At 38.2% G+C, this 17,510-nt stretch overlaps 1 protein-coding gene and 1 long non-coding RNA gene across 2 annotated transcripts in view; one reads left to right on the top strand and one right to left on the bottom strand.

Moving 5' to 3' along the window:
- The window catches only part of COL4A4 (collagen type IV alpha 4 chain), a 63,659-nt gene that overhangs the window by 33,487 nt on the left and 12,662 nt on the right, over positions 1-17,510 (bottom strand). The window contains exons 4-17 of the mRNA XM_069864643.1: positions 15,023-15,157; positions 14,064-14,108; positions 12,290-12,406; positions 9,688-9,756; positions 9,428-9,463; positions 8,629-8,691; positions 8,112-8,147; positions 7,903-7,944; positions 6,898-6,978; positions 6,533-6,586; positions 5,316-5,375; positions 4,616-4,660; positions 3,637-3,690; positions 268-337 (exon numbers count right to left, since the gene is read on the bottom strand). Of these exons, the coding sequence (XP_069720744.1) occupies positions 268-337; positions 3,637-3,690; positions 4,616-4,660; positions 5,316-5,375; positions 6,533-6,586; positions 6,898-6,978; positions 7,903-7,944; positions 8,112-8,147; positions 8,629-8,691; positions 9,428-9,463; positions 9,688-9,756; positions 12,290-12,406; positions 14,064-14,108; positions 15,023-15,157 (907 nt within the window). The remainder of the gene's footprint in view (positions 1-267; positions 338-3,636; positions 3,691-4,615; positions 4,661-5,315; positions 5,376-6,532; positions 6,587-6,897; positions 6,979-7,902; positions 7,945-8,111; positions 8,148-8,628; positions 8,692-9,427; positions 9,464-9,687; positions 9,757-12,289; positions 12,407-14,063; positions 14,109-15,022; positions 15,158-17,510) is intronic.
- LOC138724578 (uncharacterized) lies at positions 8,120-16,458 on the top strand. The gene is made up of 3 exons (XR_011338080.1): positions 8,120-8,484; positions 15,289-15,446; positions 16,143-16,458. It is a non-coding gene; the product is annotated as an uncharacterized lncRNA (long non-coding RNA).

The raw sequence follows: 17,510 nt of genomic DNA, 5'->3' as shown, positions 1-17,510 counted from the left end.
AGGATTGACAGGTATTCTGTTGGGAGTACTAGTTCCAGGATTTCACTCCTGCTATGAACTAGGCAGGTTAATTGTAGTCTAAAATCTGTGTGTTGTGGCAATGTAGTTTCACTAAGATCAGTGAGACCCGAACAAACTCAGCCGGTGGCTGCTGGGAAGTCAATGTTCTAGGATCCCTGAATCCCTAGTGATCACTTTCAAAAACCTTTGCAAAATAGTTCCTGCACACTTTATACAGCAGAAAGGCTGGTTAAAACCAGCTATAACCTTTTATAGGAAGCGGCAGAGTTCCAACAGCTCCTGGAGGACCTGGGGGACCTTTTTCTCCTGGATCCCCCTGCAAGAGTCCAACAATACATTTTAACTGGTAGATACAAATATACAGTGTGCTAGCATGTGACTGAGAATTTCAGCATGGGTGGGGTATGTAAGGATCTGGCTCATCACCTGGGAAACTTGATTTTGACACTTTGTAGCATTGAAAACCAGGCAAAAAGACTTAAAACAGTCATTATCTTTTAGGATGTCAGTGACTAAACAGTAATCCGCATATTGCAGGTATCTATTTGACTCTTCAGAACTTCTGGCTGCTGTATTTGATTTAATTCATTTATTGTAAAGACAAATCAATTCTAGTAAATCCGAACCTGTTTAACTGTGACATTTTGATCTAACAACCAAGCTGTAATTATTTACCTTAAAATTCAACACCAGAAATTGGAAATGTCTATGATGACAGATAAGCAGTTTCACAGTCTGACAGATACTGTGGAATGTAAGAGAAACTCTAGAGTTCTTATAAGAATTCTAAAACATCTGCATCAGGGAAACATAAAAGTGCCTCCTAATGGCAAGAAAAATTGCTTCTGCTTGGAGGATTCCTGATTACCTTGGATTTTGGTATTTAGAATTGCAAGTGAAGTGGGCTTCAATGAAGTCTTTTATGTGGCAAAATGTATTAGACTTTTCGCTTTGTAGATTAGGAATCAGCCCTGGTCTCTGCAGCAGATAAGCATGGAGAAAACAAGAATGTGAACGTGGGAACTGCATAGTGAGGTTGCATTCGTGGGTCTGGAGTTCAGGGCCTTTTAGGACACACACAAGGAGAACTGGGACTGCAAAACTGGACACCCATTCTTGCACAAGTCAAAGCAAGGAGTCCATGCCTCTTTCTGGGCTTTTTAAAAAAGCTGATATAAATAGATCTGAGCTGTCAGTGGGTGCTGTCCTCTTGACCTTTGCTCTTTTGGCTGGCCTTTTTATTTCAACTTTATCTTACAGAATGCAATAACATCCTTGTGTTGTCTTTGGCTAGTTTAAACAGGAATGTACATCTGTCTTCCCCAATGACACAGAAAAGTCTTCTGTGTGGTAGTTCCTCCTCTGATAAACTTGTAAAGTATTTTGACATTTAAAATTAATTTAATGATGATAAAAGTATCAACCATTTGTACAATAGACAGATATGGCCCAAGACTTGTACAATAACCGTGTTCACTTTAAATTTACACAACTAGAACACAAGAAAGAAGTGAAGAGTCAGTAAGTGAAGTTCAAAAATTTCAGTTCTTGTTATCTCCTTAAACAACAGACTTAAGTGGTGGTTTCTGAAAATCTGTCTTTGGGCTGTTGGGTCTTATGACCATCTCTGTATGGCAGCTTCATACTAACTGTCTTTCCACTGCTGTTACGCTCCTTCATAGTGGCACAGATATGTTTGGGTTATTCTGTTGACTAATACTGTTTTCTCTTCCCATTCAGGAGACTTGACTTGCCAACAGTTTATTAAAAAGAAATATCAAAAATGGCCAGTAGAAGTATAACTCTACTGTATCCTGTGACCTGGAGTCTCCTTAAAATGAAAGCTTATAATCAGTTATCAGTTTAAACACTGTATTTGTTCTGTAAGTTTCTATAGCTTTATACAACATCGATGCCCAAAATTTTGCACTGCTTGTAAAGACCATTCATTATTTTAATGACTCATTCCATTAGTAGCAGAGACAAATGGTCTTGAGTGGCTTCAGCAGGATCCATATCGTCCCTTGTCTTTTGTCTAAAGAAGGTATTTTGTGTTTTTTTGTATTTATCACAGAATGGTTGAGGTCAGCAGGGACCTCTGGAGGCCACCTTGTCCAACCTTCCTGCTCAAGCAGGATAACCTACAGCTGGTTGCCCAGGACCACATCCAGAGAGCTTTATAGCATCTACAAGGATGGAGAGCAGAGCTGAGTAGAGGGCAAGGATCACCTCCCGCAGCCCACTGGCAGTACTGTTCCTACTGCATTCCAGAATATCATTAGCTGCCTTTGCAGCCAGGGCACATCACTGGCTCATGTGAAAGACTCACACAATGTTGTCAGTGTCCGCATTTAGGGATCAAAAGGTATGCCTACAACTCCTTGGAAGTCCATTCTTTGCTCTAAGCAACAGTTAATATTTTTTAAAGATGAAGCCCACTTTGAATACAACTTTTTTTCCTAGACTTTTTCTTCCTCTTAAATGTGAATACATCTTAGATTCTCTTTGAACATCTTTATTTCAGAAAACCTGCATGAGGATGGGCTATTCTCAGAAGAGGTTTTAATTATATTCTTGTTCTTTCAGTTTATGTGATTTTTAGCAGATCATAAACAACACCTGTTGAGGCCAGCAGAACAGCTGATGCAGTCCAGATAGCTCTGCACTTTTCAGGAATAATCAGATTTATCCAATTGTTTCCCAAGCAAAACTACAGCATCTGTGCAGTCCTTCAGAATTCTGCTTATCTGTGTGAGTTACCCTGATATTTTTAAATTGTGGTTATACTTGATTGGTTTTCTTTTACTACATGTATATTAGCAATTATAATTTTATCTTTCCAACTCATTACTGCAGGCATTCAAACTTTTCCCTAGCATGATCTGCCAACAATTAATTGTTTTTTTCCTTACTGTTTGTAGTGTTAATTGATGGCTTCACAAGCTGTGGGCTAGTCAGTGGAGACAAATGAATGCACTGTTCTGTCTATACAATGTCTTGTCTCAAGTTTGTTAAAGATGTCCCCAACTAAAACAACATGCATATCAAAATCAGTACTTCTTAAAAGCAAAACACTTAAGGTTTGATTCTACTTTTGGGGAGTAATGGTCTGTTGTGATCTTTCTCTTTAAATAAGCCATGTAACGTTTCTGTTTACTTAGTATCTGAATGATTCCACACTGTTTAGAAACTGATAATGGGCAAATGGGATTAAAATGAACATCAATAGGCATTTACCTAAGTAGCAAATTCCTTTACCAAGTATACCTCTTCGGGAATGCAGCTCAGCCATGAGTAACTTGCAGAATACTACAATTCATGGATTAGATAGCTATACTGGTATAGTTACAGGTACCTACTGGCAATTGGGATTAACCAATTCCTGTGGTACGCAAAATGGAATTCTCTCGTGTCCACCAAACAGGAAATGTTTACTTACATCCTTATTTACTATCACAGTGTTGAGTAACTATGACTGCCATGAAAACAGTAAAAGTGATTATGACTGTATAAAAAGAAATGGTCTGATAAGCTGATACTTTTGGAAGAAAACATAAGCTTTTATACTGGGGAGTGTGTGTGCATGCTCTCTTGTGTGTTTATTGCTTTTTTTACCTGTATGCCTGGATAGCCAGGATTTCCAGGAAAACCAGCAAATCCCATTTCCCCCTGGAAAGGATCACATAAATACAATTTGATTAATCTGTTATGACACTAATATAATAAATTGAACAAAAAACAGTAAGGCAGTCACACAATGCTGTCAAGTTATAATAGCATCCACAGCGTGTTTCAGAAAGGTCACAGTGGATTCAGCATAGCTGGGGAACAGAAGTAGGTGGAATACATACCAGCAGACTCTAATAGACTGTCTGCTTAATACAACTGAAACTGGTTTGCTGCCTGCTGAATGATCCTCTTAAACTACCATTGCATGGAAAGCAGTGTACGTCAGCTCCTCCTCTCCTTTTATGACCTACTAATATACTCATGCATCCAGTATTCAAACTTTTCAGGTAGGCAGTGGGGAAAAAAACAAAGTAAAAAGTAATTTTGCAGATGAAACAGTCAGCTAGAACATAACTCTAGATGCAGATATCTGTACATTAATGTGATTTATGAATAGTATTATTATTATAGTATAGAACTATCATTACATTAATGAGACTTGAAAATAAGCTGAGGAGAAGAGAGAGGAAAAAGGGCAAGATGTAGTTCTATGTACTTACATCTGTTGTTCCATACTCCAGTAAGATGTTTTAAGTTCATAACTAACATTTAGCAGACTTAACAGCAAAACTTGAATTTCTTGAGCCAGAAATATGAACAAAACATGCATATAACACAAAACTACTCAAACAATGGCAAACAAAGTTCATGTGCTGCATAACTTTTCTATCATGCTTTATGCATGTCCCACTGGCTTTTCCTCTTGCTTGTAACATCAGATCCCATTAGCCAGTTTCACCCAAATTTCTGAATGCAGCAGAAGTACAAAGACAAGAGTTCATAAAATTTCTGAAGCAAAAGGTAGCAGGAAGGAGAGGAAGGAGTTCGCAGTTCAGGGATCTGTGCATACTTTACATCTTCTCACCTTCATTCCAGGGTAACCTGCAACTCCATAAGAACCAGGATGACCCTGATAAAAGCAAAAAGAAGTGAGATGAAACAGTAAAAGCTTGTTCAAAACTACACCTAATCAGAATTGCTGAGCAGTTACTGTTACTTAGATAATTATTACTTGGGATATTTCCCAGTAATATTATTATTCAGAATTGCTGAGTAGTTGATATTCCTGTGATAATTGTTACTTGGGATACTTCCCAGAAACTTAGCAAATATTTTATATGAGAGACGGGAATGAATTTGAACTACAGACCAAAGTAAACCAGACAGGTCTTCGCTTAGTTTTCTTATCATACTGCACCAAGCACAGCAGTGGATGTGTTGCTCCATGTGAGCAAAAAATTGCCATGGGCCCATATGGAATACATTAAAATTAGTGTTAGTACTGTGCTGCTCCAGAAAAGCTTTGTGCAGCTCAAAATATTTAGAGGATAACCCTAAAGATTTACTTACTTTCCAAGGACAGAAAGTCTGTATGAGCTTATGTTTATGTCTCAGACAGGGTGAATCCCAGGGCATAACTCCTGACTATCCTATGTAGAAAGTCTGACAGATTAGCTTAAAAAATCCTTACATTCTTCCTTGGAAATGCAGATGTAAACTGCCACATATGTAATGAAACTAACTATAGTGAATTTCTGAAGTAATTCATTCTGCAGCTTCCTTACCTGCAATCCAGGGGATCCAGGAACGCCTTTTTCACCCTTTTCTCCTCTCCCAAGTACGCCCTGGGGCATCCAAAACACTTTGTTTAAACAAGATGCTCAGTGAAGTTTGACATAGATTTTAATTTTTGGCAACGTTTATTAAGTTATATATATATATCAGGTTAATAGATCGTGTTTCACTTGCTAGGCTCAATCACTGGGGCTTACTTCATACAGCACCACTAGCAGTGCCTAAGTAGCTTCAGTTATGCAAAGCACCTGCTATGGTCTATTCTCCAAACCTAATGTGCTTTCAGCAGTTTAATCTTTAAATCTTTCTTTAAAGCTCTGGACATCCCTTGGGCTGCATCAGGCAATTTCTCAGTTCCTGCTTAAAACTAACAAGTCACTGTTAGCTACATGGACAACTAGTACTGCAGCAAGCATATAAAGCCCCTCTTTTTCAAAGTGAATCTGATATCAAAAGATCAGTCTTGTCTCCTTCTCCAGTGCTAAGTAACACGGGTTCTTTTACGATGGAAAATGCATTTCTGAAAAAGTGCTAGAACTCAGAAATGTGATGTTCAGGCTTCTCAGTTCTTCTCTTCTGCCTGCAAAGCTCAAGAAATTTTAATGTAAATGAGACTCATTATTTTCCCCAATCATCTTCTCTTTCTCTAAGATCTGGTAGTTTCCTGCCCACTTCTGTTCAACATCCAGGAAGTTGTTACTTGCACAGCAATGTTTATATTAATCACACTGACAGAAAGAAAAGAAAATGTAGAGTAGATAGCAAAGTGAAACTCTCTTTCCAGACAGGTGGCTCTGCCTTTTCTACTCCTGAGGATATCCGTGACGTGAAGTTAAAGTCTTTCCTTAACATGCTTATGGAAACATACATCATTCCCCATTAAAAGCACATACAGATCTTCTTCATTTCTCTTCTACAGAAAAAAATAATCTGTGCTTCTATTTTCTTCACAGCCCCAGTTTATTATGTGTCAACACCCCAACTGAAACAACACTACCCTTTCACTACTAGGCAGCATTCAATAGGTCCATATAAAACAGACTCAAAGGGTTTTGAAATGTTTTTGCTTTGACACTGATTTAGATGGTGATTAAACTTCACAGCACAAATGCTGTTATTTCTTCCATCACTGTGTGCTTTAAAAGATTAACTTAACTACAGGGGGCTTTGCCAGCAGCATGAAAAAAAAAAAAATCACATTACTTACTTTGGGACCACGTGGCCCTCTGTGTCCTGTGACCCCAGGTAGTCCTTTTTGGCCCTATATATACAAGGGAAGTTTTTGTTTATGTTAGTATGCAGGTCATGCTGTTTAACTTTTTAAAGTCTGTTCTGAATGACAACTCCTACATACTATTTTCTTTAGCACTGGGCCTGTTCCTCTAGGTGTACTAGTCAGACGAGAAACATGAAAACATGTGCTGATTTTTATTTCTGTTAATATACTGTCAAACCAGCATAATGACTGTGGAGTGAGATAGACATATGGTCCAATTCCATCCTTGCAAAAGTTACATCACAGAAATACACTTGCCACCTCAAGCATAATTAAAAATGAAGACAAATTAACACCTTTTCTCCTTTGAACAGCTGAGCTCCAGGGGGTCCAACTAACAGCGGTGACCCTGGTGGCCCAGGAAGTCCAATGTCACCCTGTGGAAGCCAACAGAACAGCAGAGAGACATTATGTTCAATGCAGTATTTCAGTGAGACTCAGCATGTTTCCCCATTATACTACAGCACTACGTATTCCTGTACTCATTGAACAGGTACTTGTACGAATACCTGTAGTTAAGTAAAAGTTTGTACTGAGATCTGTAAGGCTCTCCACAGCCTTCCCATATAAGCAAGGTGGATGATCTCAGTCCCCTTCCATTCTCCTCGGTCATTAAAAATAACTTTATGGTTAAAAATAACTCTGTACTTGTGGTTCCTGCTCCAAGTCTGCCGTGGTGACAGTTGACAATCTGTTGCGTGTCATATTCCAGACCAAAGCCTTTAAGCACAAGTCTTTGTGAATGTAAAGATGAAATTATTGATTTGCTATGGAAAGTTGTGCATGTGAGAATTTGCACGAATTCTAAGAAGTGACTTTCATAGAAGAAAAATCACGTTCCACATTGGTTCTCTAAGTCCTGAGTACACTGACACATGGAGACTGGCCAAAGGCCTATTCTTACATATTTGTCCTTTTCTTACACCCTTCTTTGGCACCTGTTGCTGGACATAGCAAGAGATGAGATTCAGTGACTGACCTGTTACTGGAGGATACTGTTATTTCTGAGGCAGTGTCTGTACAGAAGGTAATTGCTATGTAAATGCTAACTAACATATTGATTACTGCTTTTCCAAACCTCCAGAATATGCTTCCTGTGTGCAGCTCATTGGAAGGAATCACTTCTGCATAGATTAATAAATTCAGTAACTTGTATTACTTCTTCCATTCTAACATGACTAGTGGGAGCACACAGCTACAAATTAATCGGTTCCAGGGAACCTAACAAGACATTATTATGCTTCTACAGCAATAATTTATTGAATAATACTTGTTTTCTTTAATAACATTTGCTTTCTTACCGGCTCCCCCTTCTGTCCATCCACTCCAATACCTGGATTTCCCTAGATGACAAAAAATGTACAGAGTTTGAAGTTAACAGAAAATGCTGACATGAGAATTCTATCAAGTAACTCCTTTGAAACACTTGTTATAATCATAAGGGATAATTCAGATATTTGTATAAATTACTCTAATTTCACTAACAACTTCCGGAAAAGTCATTGCCTACCTGTTCACCTGGCAAACCAGGGTAACCTGGAACACCCTTCAAAAGAGAATAAGACAAGTTAAAATGTCTGATTTAGAGACAGCTTTGCTTTGGAAATTACTTCCTCTTACCAGTAGAAACTAAGGGCAGAATTTCCTCATGGGGTATACCTATCCCAAAGTGCAATTTACTTCATCTGGTCTCTGCTTTCAGGAGGGCTGAACTCTGGCTTCCCGCTTTCCTGTCTCCCACAAAGTGGCGCTGGGGAAAGGGACTAGGGAGAGAGCGCTAGCAGTATTCCTGCATGGCCACAGACCACCAGGATGAAAAGTGTTCCTGCCGGCATGGGAAGGAAAAATGGATGCGTCAATTCCTGAATGTCCAACCTCGTAAGGTAAGGCAAAAGTTTCTCTTTTTATCACCTGCTTTAAAAGTTACTTCTATGCTTTGATTCACATCAAGGCAAGTTCTAAAACTGGCAGATGATAATTTATGCATATCCTGAACACGCAAGGCTGTGTAAGTGTGGTGATCTTACGGGCAACCCTGGTGGACCTGGATATCCAGATGGGCCTGCTGCACCTCTTGACCCTCTAGGTCCCTGAAAAAGATGGCAAAAGGTCTGTTTGTGAAAATTCCAAGAGCTTACCTTTTTCTCCACAAAACACGAAGTCCCTCCAAAATGCCTGCAGCAGCCGGACTCAGTCTGCTGGTCACTGCGTTGCACTGACTGCCTGAAGCTTATACCGTGCCTGAAACCTCACTGTCACTAGAGCAGCTCAGCACCACAGTTTCTGAGCAATACCATACTGATACTGGACACTGCACAATTATACATTATTAATGGATTGAAAGAATACTTTATCAGTGGATGTACTACAATACAGTTCATCAGTGAATATTTTCTTAAAGGGCATATGAAGAGGAACCCAGAGCCATTAAGATTGTGAGCCAGCGACAAAATTAAACTCTCCCTTCTTGCATTTTTATGGATAAAGCAAGATAGTGTGCTTCTGTGTTCTTGGGAGATCCACCAGATCCACATCCCTACACATCTTGAGTTTCATGGAAAAAATATCATGCAAACTGTGAGCACCAGGGCAACAACTGCTCAGTGCACTCTGTTGATGCAGATGGGTATGGTCTGTATAAGCTCCTTTTCAGCCAGCATGAACTGGTTGTAGGAGCAGACTATTGGGACTCTGTGTTTGTAAGATTTTATTCTGGAATTTTGCTATTTAAGGCAGACAGGGAGAAACCCCAGTACTTCTTTACTGTACTAAGAAAGAAGATCTGAAAGATCTTCCAGGCAAAAAGCATGCACAGAACCCACTTACAGGCATGCCGGGGAGTCCAGGATCACCACTGTCTCCCTGTAATGACAATTATTTAGCAAATTAATCATTACAAGCTTTGTTATGGGCATTTTCTAATTATATAGCTATTAAGATCACAAGCTATCTGTTTTAGTTGTATATTTGCTTTTAATGTTCTTTTGCACCAAGCTTTATTGAACAGTGAGGAGTTATGAGAACAATTGCATTTTCCACACATCTTTTCCTACAAGATATGATTCTTTTCATGATCAAGTACTTACTGGAGGTCCTCTTCCAAAATGTGTTACATACACCGAATTTCCTTTTTCTCCTTTTTGCCCCGGATTTCCCTTTAAAGAAGAGAAGTCTTTTAAAACATAATCCACTTACTAATATTCTACATTTCTATGGAGATTGAATAACTTCTCAGGCTGTGCTTTTCTGCTTCCTGTATACCACTAGGTAATCCACTAGAACCACCATCACCGTAAGCATTTTGTAGCTCTTTTATCTAACAAGACCCTTAAGAGTAAAATTGTCTTCTGTACAGCTGAGCAAAACAGTCTGTAACAAAAAAGATCTGATGCCTAAAGGCCCTGGCTTTAGAAAAACTAAGATCCCATGGTACTTACTGTGGAATCCTTAATAAAACTTTGCCAATCTTAGCACCCTCAAAACCTCATTCTGACTTAGCAGGAACAGATGGCAGGATTTTTTTTTGGCAGGATTTAATTGTAATGCCTCAATTAAGAGCATGCTATGTACATATCTGAAGAGAACAGATATATTAAAACATTATTTCTCAAGTTTTCTCATTCGAAATCAAAATATACTGGATGGAATATAACTGAAGCCTATCACATCTTCCCTTGATTTCAATAAAATGGGATACTGTTTTTCACAGAATTTAACTGTTTTAAAACTGTACTGGTTTCCTGATGTTAAGCATTGGCTACCCAAATCCAGAAGTCAGAATGAAACAGGGAAAGTACTTATCTCTGGGATGGTACATTAAAAAGCAGAGTTACAGCTACCTGCAGCTGGATATAGCTCCAGTAGACTGGACGCAGATTACAGGTCAAAACCTAACTGCTAGGAAACACATTCAAGACATCAAAAGCTACATTTGTCTTTGGTTATTTTACATGTGATCTCTTGTGTAATAAAACATCTTTATTAGATTCAGTTTGTTACCTTCTACATGACTTAGGTAAGGGCTTACAAGTAGAAACTACCTTCTTTTCTAATTTATTGTGAGGTAAATGTACAGATTCTACAAGGTAACAGAAGTAAAGCTGACAAATATGCATATAGTGTTAAAATAATACAGGAAACCATTATAAATAACAAAAATGTTACCTGTAATAAATAGTCAGTTTGGTACTTGGTGCAACAAATTAATTTTAAAATAGGCAGCCTGCATAGAGAGATTGGAATAGCATTCTTGTATGCATGCAAATACGGTTATCATGTCTTGTTTTTCTGGGTAGCTAAATCAATTTGCACTGGAACTTTAGTGTGAATATTCAAGGCTACATGCCTGTTGTGTCTCCCATTCTTTGTAGGTTGGAAATCCTTTTCTAGGCCTGCCAAAAAGCATGCTTCTGGAACTGGGAGAATTTCTGCAGTAATTTGTCCTATGTCTCGTTTTTCCTCAGTGTAAAAGACAAAACTCTATTTTGAAAGTCATAATAAGTAGGAAAATACAGGTACAAATAGAGTTTGAGCAGCAGTCATTTTATAATTTCGAAGGTTAATGCGTAGCAAATACGTGTAGCAAATGAGATTATTATCAAGTCTTTCCTCAGATTGTGTATTTTATAGCACTTATTACAGGTCCAAGAATGAAAATGGCTGATTTTTCCAACCGCTATATTTTGGTAACATCTTTTCACTCTGGCACCTACCGTACAGTTCTTATTCCCTATTGCTGAATCAGCATCTTATTTAGCTGCTCCTAAACATGCTCGGTTTTTCATGTAAATTGCAGTTGTTTTTATTGTTCCATTTAGAAAATTTCAGAGAATCTCTTTGACCAACTAATCAGCTATTAATCATTCAGAACTAAAACTTGTTTCCATGGTAAGTCCAAGATGGGGAACTACATTTGTTTAGCAAAATTTCTTTGGAGCTATAGTAACCCTTACTGACAGGAGTCTATGTTTACTCTTCACTAGAAGAGCACTGCTAACACAACTATTTAAACCATTTTAAAATGCTTTTAACAGCAAAAATAAACAATCTTGAAGTGTTAATTTTAAACATTTTAACTGAAATGGTCTCTACAAATAAACACCCAGAGGAGATTCGGTGACCACAGAGCACTCATGAGTAGGTTTGTGTGAAAGGTAGCACCTTGACACTTTAAGAGCATGATTTTGGAAGGGATCTACTACTACACTTGTGTGATCAGCCACTAAAAATCTTGAATCTCAAGTGTCACAGGATTTAGACTTGACGAAGCTTCCACTCATTGCTCATTCACCTCAGTCATGTCCCTTCTATGAAGGCTTTTAAGAAATGTCAAGTATCAATAAACAGTGCAATGGTTTCAAGCTACACCATTTCAGTTGTATTTCCACTAACTGGTATTAGCTTTGCTGTGGTTACATACTGGGGAAACAAAACAGAATTTAACTCTCAAGGCAGACTTATATACTTTAAGGATATAGGAACTTATTTCACATTCAAGCTTTAACTTAATGTGTTAAGGCACCAAGTGTCCTTCACTCCCATTAACCTTAGTAAAAATGCCTGGAAAGTCACTGTGCAGCGTAAAGCTACTGCCATAGTCTAAAACCCCTTTCATTTTAAAAGCTGTTAGCTTGGATGGGAAATGTACATATATGGTATTCATATACAGCAGGAATGCCTTTCACGTACATAAGGACCTCTCGGTCCAATATAACCATTTTCGCCTGGAAATCCTGGATCTCCTCTTGAGCCATTGCAGCCATCTAACCCACGCTTGCCTCTGGGGCCTTCACTGCCTGGTAAGCCCTGAAAGGCAGTTGAATTTTATTAGAGATACATGATGACATATTTTAAATTAACAGAACAGTTTGGAAACAAATATCTGCAATCTGAAAAAGAAGACATCTCACTGTAGTCCCAGTTTCATAGTCTCTGTATTAGAAATATTTTGTAGTGTGATCAGTGGATTCTTTTTTGTGTATAACAAATGACACAAGTATTTTATATCTTGCTCTTTGACTCATGGCAAATAAAATGCGAACAGCACGAGTTAAAAGGGCCAGATTGAGCTCTCACTTGAGTCAAAAAGCACCATGCTATCTTCTCAGAGAAAGTAGATGCCAGCCCTCTAACTATAATTTCTCTTGTGGCTATAGAGAAAAGCTGAAGAAATACACACAAGTCACCTCAAGCAGCTCCACATTTTGTAATTGATAGGATAAAACAAGGAAAAACAGGACACAGCTTGACTCAAGCATTCAGGAATTGCAGATTGTGATTATACATCCAAGAATTTAGGAAGTGATTTTCTAACCTGGCAAGAACTAGCCAATGTCAGATAGGGGTTAGTCATGCTGCTAATGAGACACTAGGCAATAGGAACAGTGAAATGTCCCTTGGAATGACCATTCCCTTGGAGGAAAAATTATTTTCACAGAGTTAAGCATTTTTGCAAGGAACAAATAGTAATTTTGACCCCCAAAATTTTCTTAGTGGGTTCTGAAAAAAACATCAGGAAAGCATCCTGGCCCCTTGTCTAATATGTTTTGTCAATTTTGCCTTCTTCCTATCTTTAAGGCTCTTCATCCCAATTTGTGGACACTAGTTTTTAATTAATATTTTTTATAAAATAGTATACATTTCTTAGGAATGGTCCCTTTTTGTGCTAAAATTTGGCCTTATAGCATCTACGCTACACAATCTGGCAACAGTCCCATTATCAAGTGTGGACAGCTGACCAGCAGATGCTAAGACTCCCACTCAGTTTCTGTTTTCGCTTTCAAAATTCAACATTTTAACTTTCCATGATCCATATGAAACCCGCAACAGCATAGGAATTCAGTCCTAATCAACAGCATTTTTCAAAGTACTGTATCTAAGAGGTATCTCTTTTACCATGCCTGTTTCCACACTGAAGAAAAATATATAACCATGTGCTTATAAAGACATATTTAGGACCCACTCTCCTTCTTAAGTCTTCATTCAGGCTAAAATTACTGGACTCGGTGGTTGGATTTTTTTTCCTGCAAAAGGACTACAAGTCAAAATCAGAACCTTTAAATGGAAGGCAGTAGATCACCTGAGATACTTTCAGAGCTGTTAAGAATGCAGCAAGCAGATTAGAGGCTACTATGGAGCCTGAGAAAAGAAAATAATTGCTTTTAATCCTAGCAATGCCACATGCTGCATGGACATCGGTGAGTCTCTGCTTCACTGCCCCACTCCTGCATGGGAATTACGTACTGACCTCGTCGGGGTTTTGCGGAGTTTGTTATCAATAGTAAGCACAGATGAACTTCACCTGGCTATTTCACATTTTTGCAAAACATGTAATTCTGTACGTGACAGGGAATCAGTAAGTATAAAGCCAAACCATTTATTAAGTGTATTTTTCTATTAGAGGATTTGCTATGACTTTGTAGAAATTGTAATTTTTATAAAACAACACTCATTCAATACGTACGGGAATGCCATCTAAACCAGGAAATCCTGGGACTCCAGTTGGGCCCTAAAAACAAGTGACATGAAAAAACAAAGTTGCTGAGGTCATTAACTCTTAAAAAGAATGAAAACCAACAATATGTGATACTATATAGTGAGAAATAAGGAACAGTCTTGTTTGAAATATAAATCAAAAGCCATAATTGTCATAAATATCTGAAAAAAGTTATACAGGCTTGGAAGGAGACAAATGCCAATAACTACCCACGTAACAGATAGTACAGTACAGGGCAAACGTCTAACTTGTACTGATTCATTCTCCAAAGGTTATAAAATGACAGATAAGGGGAAGTTGCCTATAACTTATAAAAAAAATTATGTATGAAATTTCACACCCCTGCTCCTGTTTTGATACTAGCAGCACAATTTCTGTTTCCAGGGCTTACATTTCAGGTGTGCTAGATACTAACATTAGTAATTTCAGTCACCCACTGAGATCAGTGGAATCAGACCATTAAAATTAATATAAAGTACCAAGAGCCAAGCACGGGAAATATAGAGCTATGAAAGCTATGGACCTGAGCTGTAATTTATAGTCCATAAGTGCAAATAAAATTCTGTTTAGTGTACATCACTATTAAAAGCACCACACTCCTCTCTCCAGCTGTGCGTTCCTCCCACAGCCCACTCTGAGGTTAAAGAGATGATGTAGTGTATAACAACTGGCGACAGAGGCTGTTTCATTTTATTTTATGGCAATAAAATGGCAATTTTTATGGCAATTCTAATTCTGCAACTTGCAGCAAAAACACCCTGAAACATTTTTTCAAAGAAAGCTGTAATTAACGTCAGTGAGAATTTTGTGTGAGCGAGAGTATAGCTTGGCAAACGCCTTTTGATCATTCGGGTTCTGTTTTACTTGCCAATATTTAGCATTACATACTGTACACACCTAAAAAAGCTGTCTGTGGTGTTTCCTACCTTATCACCTTTTTCTCCAGCTGGCCCAGGCTGCCCATTCTCACCTCTCTGTCCTTTTTCCCCTGGCAGACCAGGTGGTCCTGTAGATCCTAAGGACCCAATTGGACCTTGAGGTCCCAGCTCACCAGGCTGACCCTGAAAGAGTCCAAAGAATTGAATGACTGCTGCTGTAAACCTTGCAGCAGTCAGCAATTTGAAGATAACTGTATGGATAAAAGAAGGTTTGCAATGTATATATGCCATGACTCAAACAGCTTGCTCTACAGCTTGCAGATCTGTTCCAGGCACTGGATGATACAGGAACACAACCTTCGAATTTAACAACTTCCTCAAGGTGATAATTTCTTTTCACCTTCATTGGGTCTCCAGCACTACCTTTCTGAGATGCCTGGAATGAACCACAAGGCTTCCTGGTGGAAACAATGTAAGTATCGCCTTCTGCAGACATAAGATTCCACTGAGCATCAGATTTTTGCCACCAGAGAAGTGATGGCTTGTTTTTGAAACAGAGACTTTGTACACCACTAGAACATATTAAAAGAGTTTTCACTTTCTTTTAAGTTGCATTATATCCTAATTATCTCAGGTTTTTTAATCTTCTATCATCCCTCTCAGATTCTAATGCCTTATATATAAGCTGTGACATTTCCAGCAGAAAAAATAATAGTTATTAGCCAACATGTTTACAGAAAGTATCAATTTTAATACATTACGTTAAAATGGTTTGGGAGGTTGCAGAATGTCATTTATCTATAAATAGCTCTAAATAGTATATGTGTACCTACAGTACCATACAGACCATCTCCATGTATTTCTACTACATTTCCAAGGTAATATATATCCTTTCAGTCTGTAGCACTGGCGCAAAGTTGACTTGGATTTGTTGCAGTTTTTTTTCTCTGCTGCTAAACAACTATTAAATCATAGGTTCAAAGTGCTGAATAAAGCAAGGTTTCCAATCAGACTTCACATGTGAGTCATCTACACTTTCACCCTACAAAATCTACATATTTACAGGTCATTTGTTATCTTACTCAGCTTTTTTATTCTGTACCATTATCTTTGTTTAGCTATAACTTATTTTGTTCCCCAGCTGAAGAGCATTTTGCTTTTGTTTCAGAATTCATCAACCAATTGTACCACATTATTAAAAAAGTGAGCAAAACAGAGACCCATGGCTTCCTGAGAAAAGCAGATGGCTCAGGCCACTTGGGGGCAGTAAAGGATATTTCAGTACAACCTCCATTCACTAAAATGATAGACACTACGTTTGTTTCTATGAATGGATTGAAGGAAAACAAAATGACAGAATTCCAAGGGGACTGTAAGCAGGTATGTTAGCTTCAAGAGTCAAGTTGTGTTGAGGCGTCAGAATGGAATTGCTTGCTTCTCAGTGTAAACACTGCAACAAACTGAATCAAAACAAAACCTTATTTTGTATCGCAAGCACGGACCTAAACTTCCTTTTCTTTTTATTTATTCTCGATCTGTCTTTTCAAACATGTCAATGAAATCAGTGTGATTTGACAGTTTGACAGGAAGTGAAGAAATGTATGTTATGCATCATCCAATCAAATCAGCAAAGAAACAAAGTAATGAGGAGGTAACTCGCTATGTGCTTGGAACAAGAATGTACTAGAGTCTTAGACTATACTGGAAGCAGGGCTGGATCACCACTGTCCCTGAAGCTATGAACAGGAATTCAGTCCAGAGGCTAGGAAAAGAAGTACCACGCTTGCAAATAAGGGCTACCTGAAAAAGTATCCTCATATAACTTAGGTTCCATTTGTCTTCACTGGCTCCTCTCAATTAAACTTTGATGCTGCTTCCACTGAAGTCACTGGCAAAAATTCCAGGGCAGGATCAGCATGTTGTCTTCAGCAACAACTACAATTTTCTTTATACCATAATCTGAGTAGTGTGAAATATTATGCAAATTAAGGGCAACTAGTATTAAGTCTGCTGATTCTGCATCCTTGTTAACAATGAATGGACAGTCATGATTGTGGGTGTTTGAGTATTTGCTTGCATGAACAATTGGATTGCCTGTCTATTGGCAGTACCTTGCACATCCTCTGCTGTACAACTGATTTGTTTTCACTGGAGTACTCTTAAAGCAGCTATTGCACCCTTTAAATAATTCATAAAAAGAGACTGGACAACCATTTTAACTGAAGCACTATTTTGAGCATAAGAAAAGTGAACTGAATGAGACTAACAGTAAAATATGATTGTTTGAACTACTCAACTCTACTGGAAGCAGTATTTACTCCTAGTACACTGAACTATCTGTTAATATGCAAAATGCAACATCCCTCAGTAGGAAAGAAATTACATAAGATATTTCTCAGTAATCCCATCATGCCTTTTGTCTAAACAATGCATTTTGCTTACAAGAAGTTTCTGCAGCAACTTCAATATTTCTAATTCCCAGTGTATACGCTCTGCAGTCAAGAGCTGAAAGAGAACATTTTCAAAACATGTTATA

This window comes from Phaenicophaeus curvirostris, chromosome 10 (genome assembly GCF_032191515.1).
Source record: "Phaenicophaeus curvirostris isolate KB17595 chromosome 10, BPBGC_Pcur_1.0, whole genome shotgun sequence".
Lineage (NCBI taxonomy): Eukaryota > Metazoa > Chordata > Aves > Cuculiformes > Cuculidae > Phaenicophaeus > Phaenicophaeus curvirostris.
This window is presented reverse-complemented; position numbering and strand designations above follow the sequence as displayed.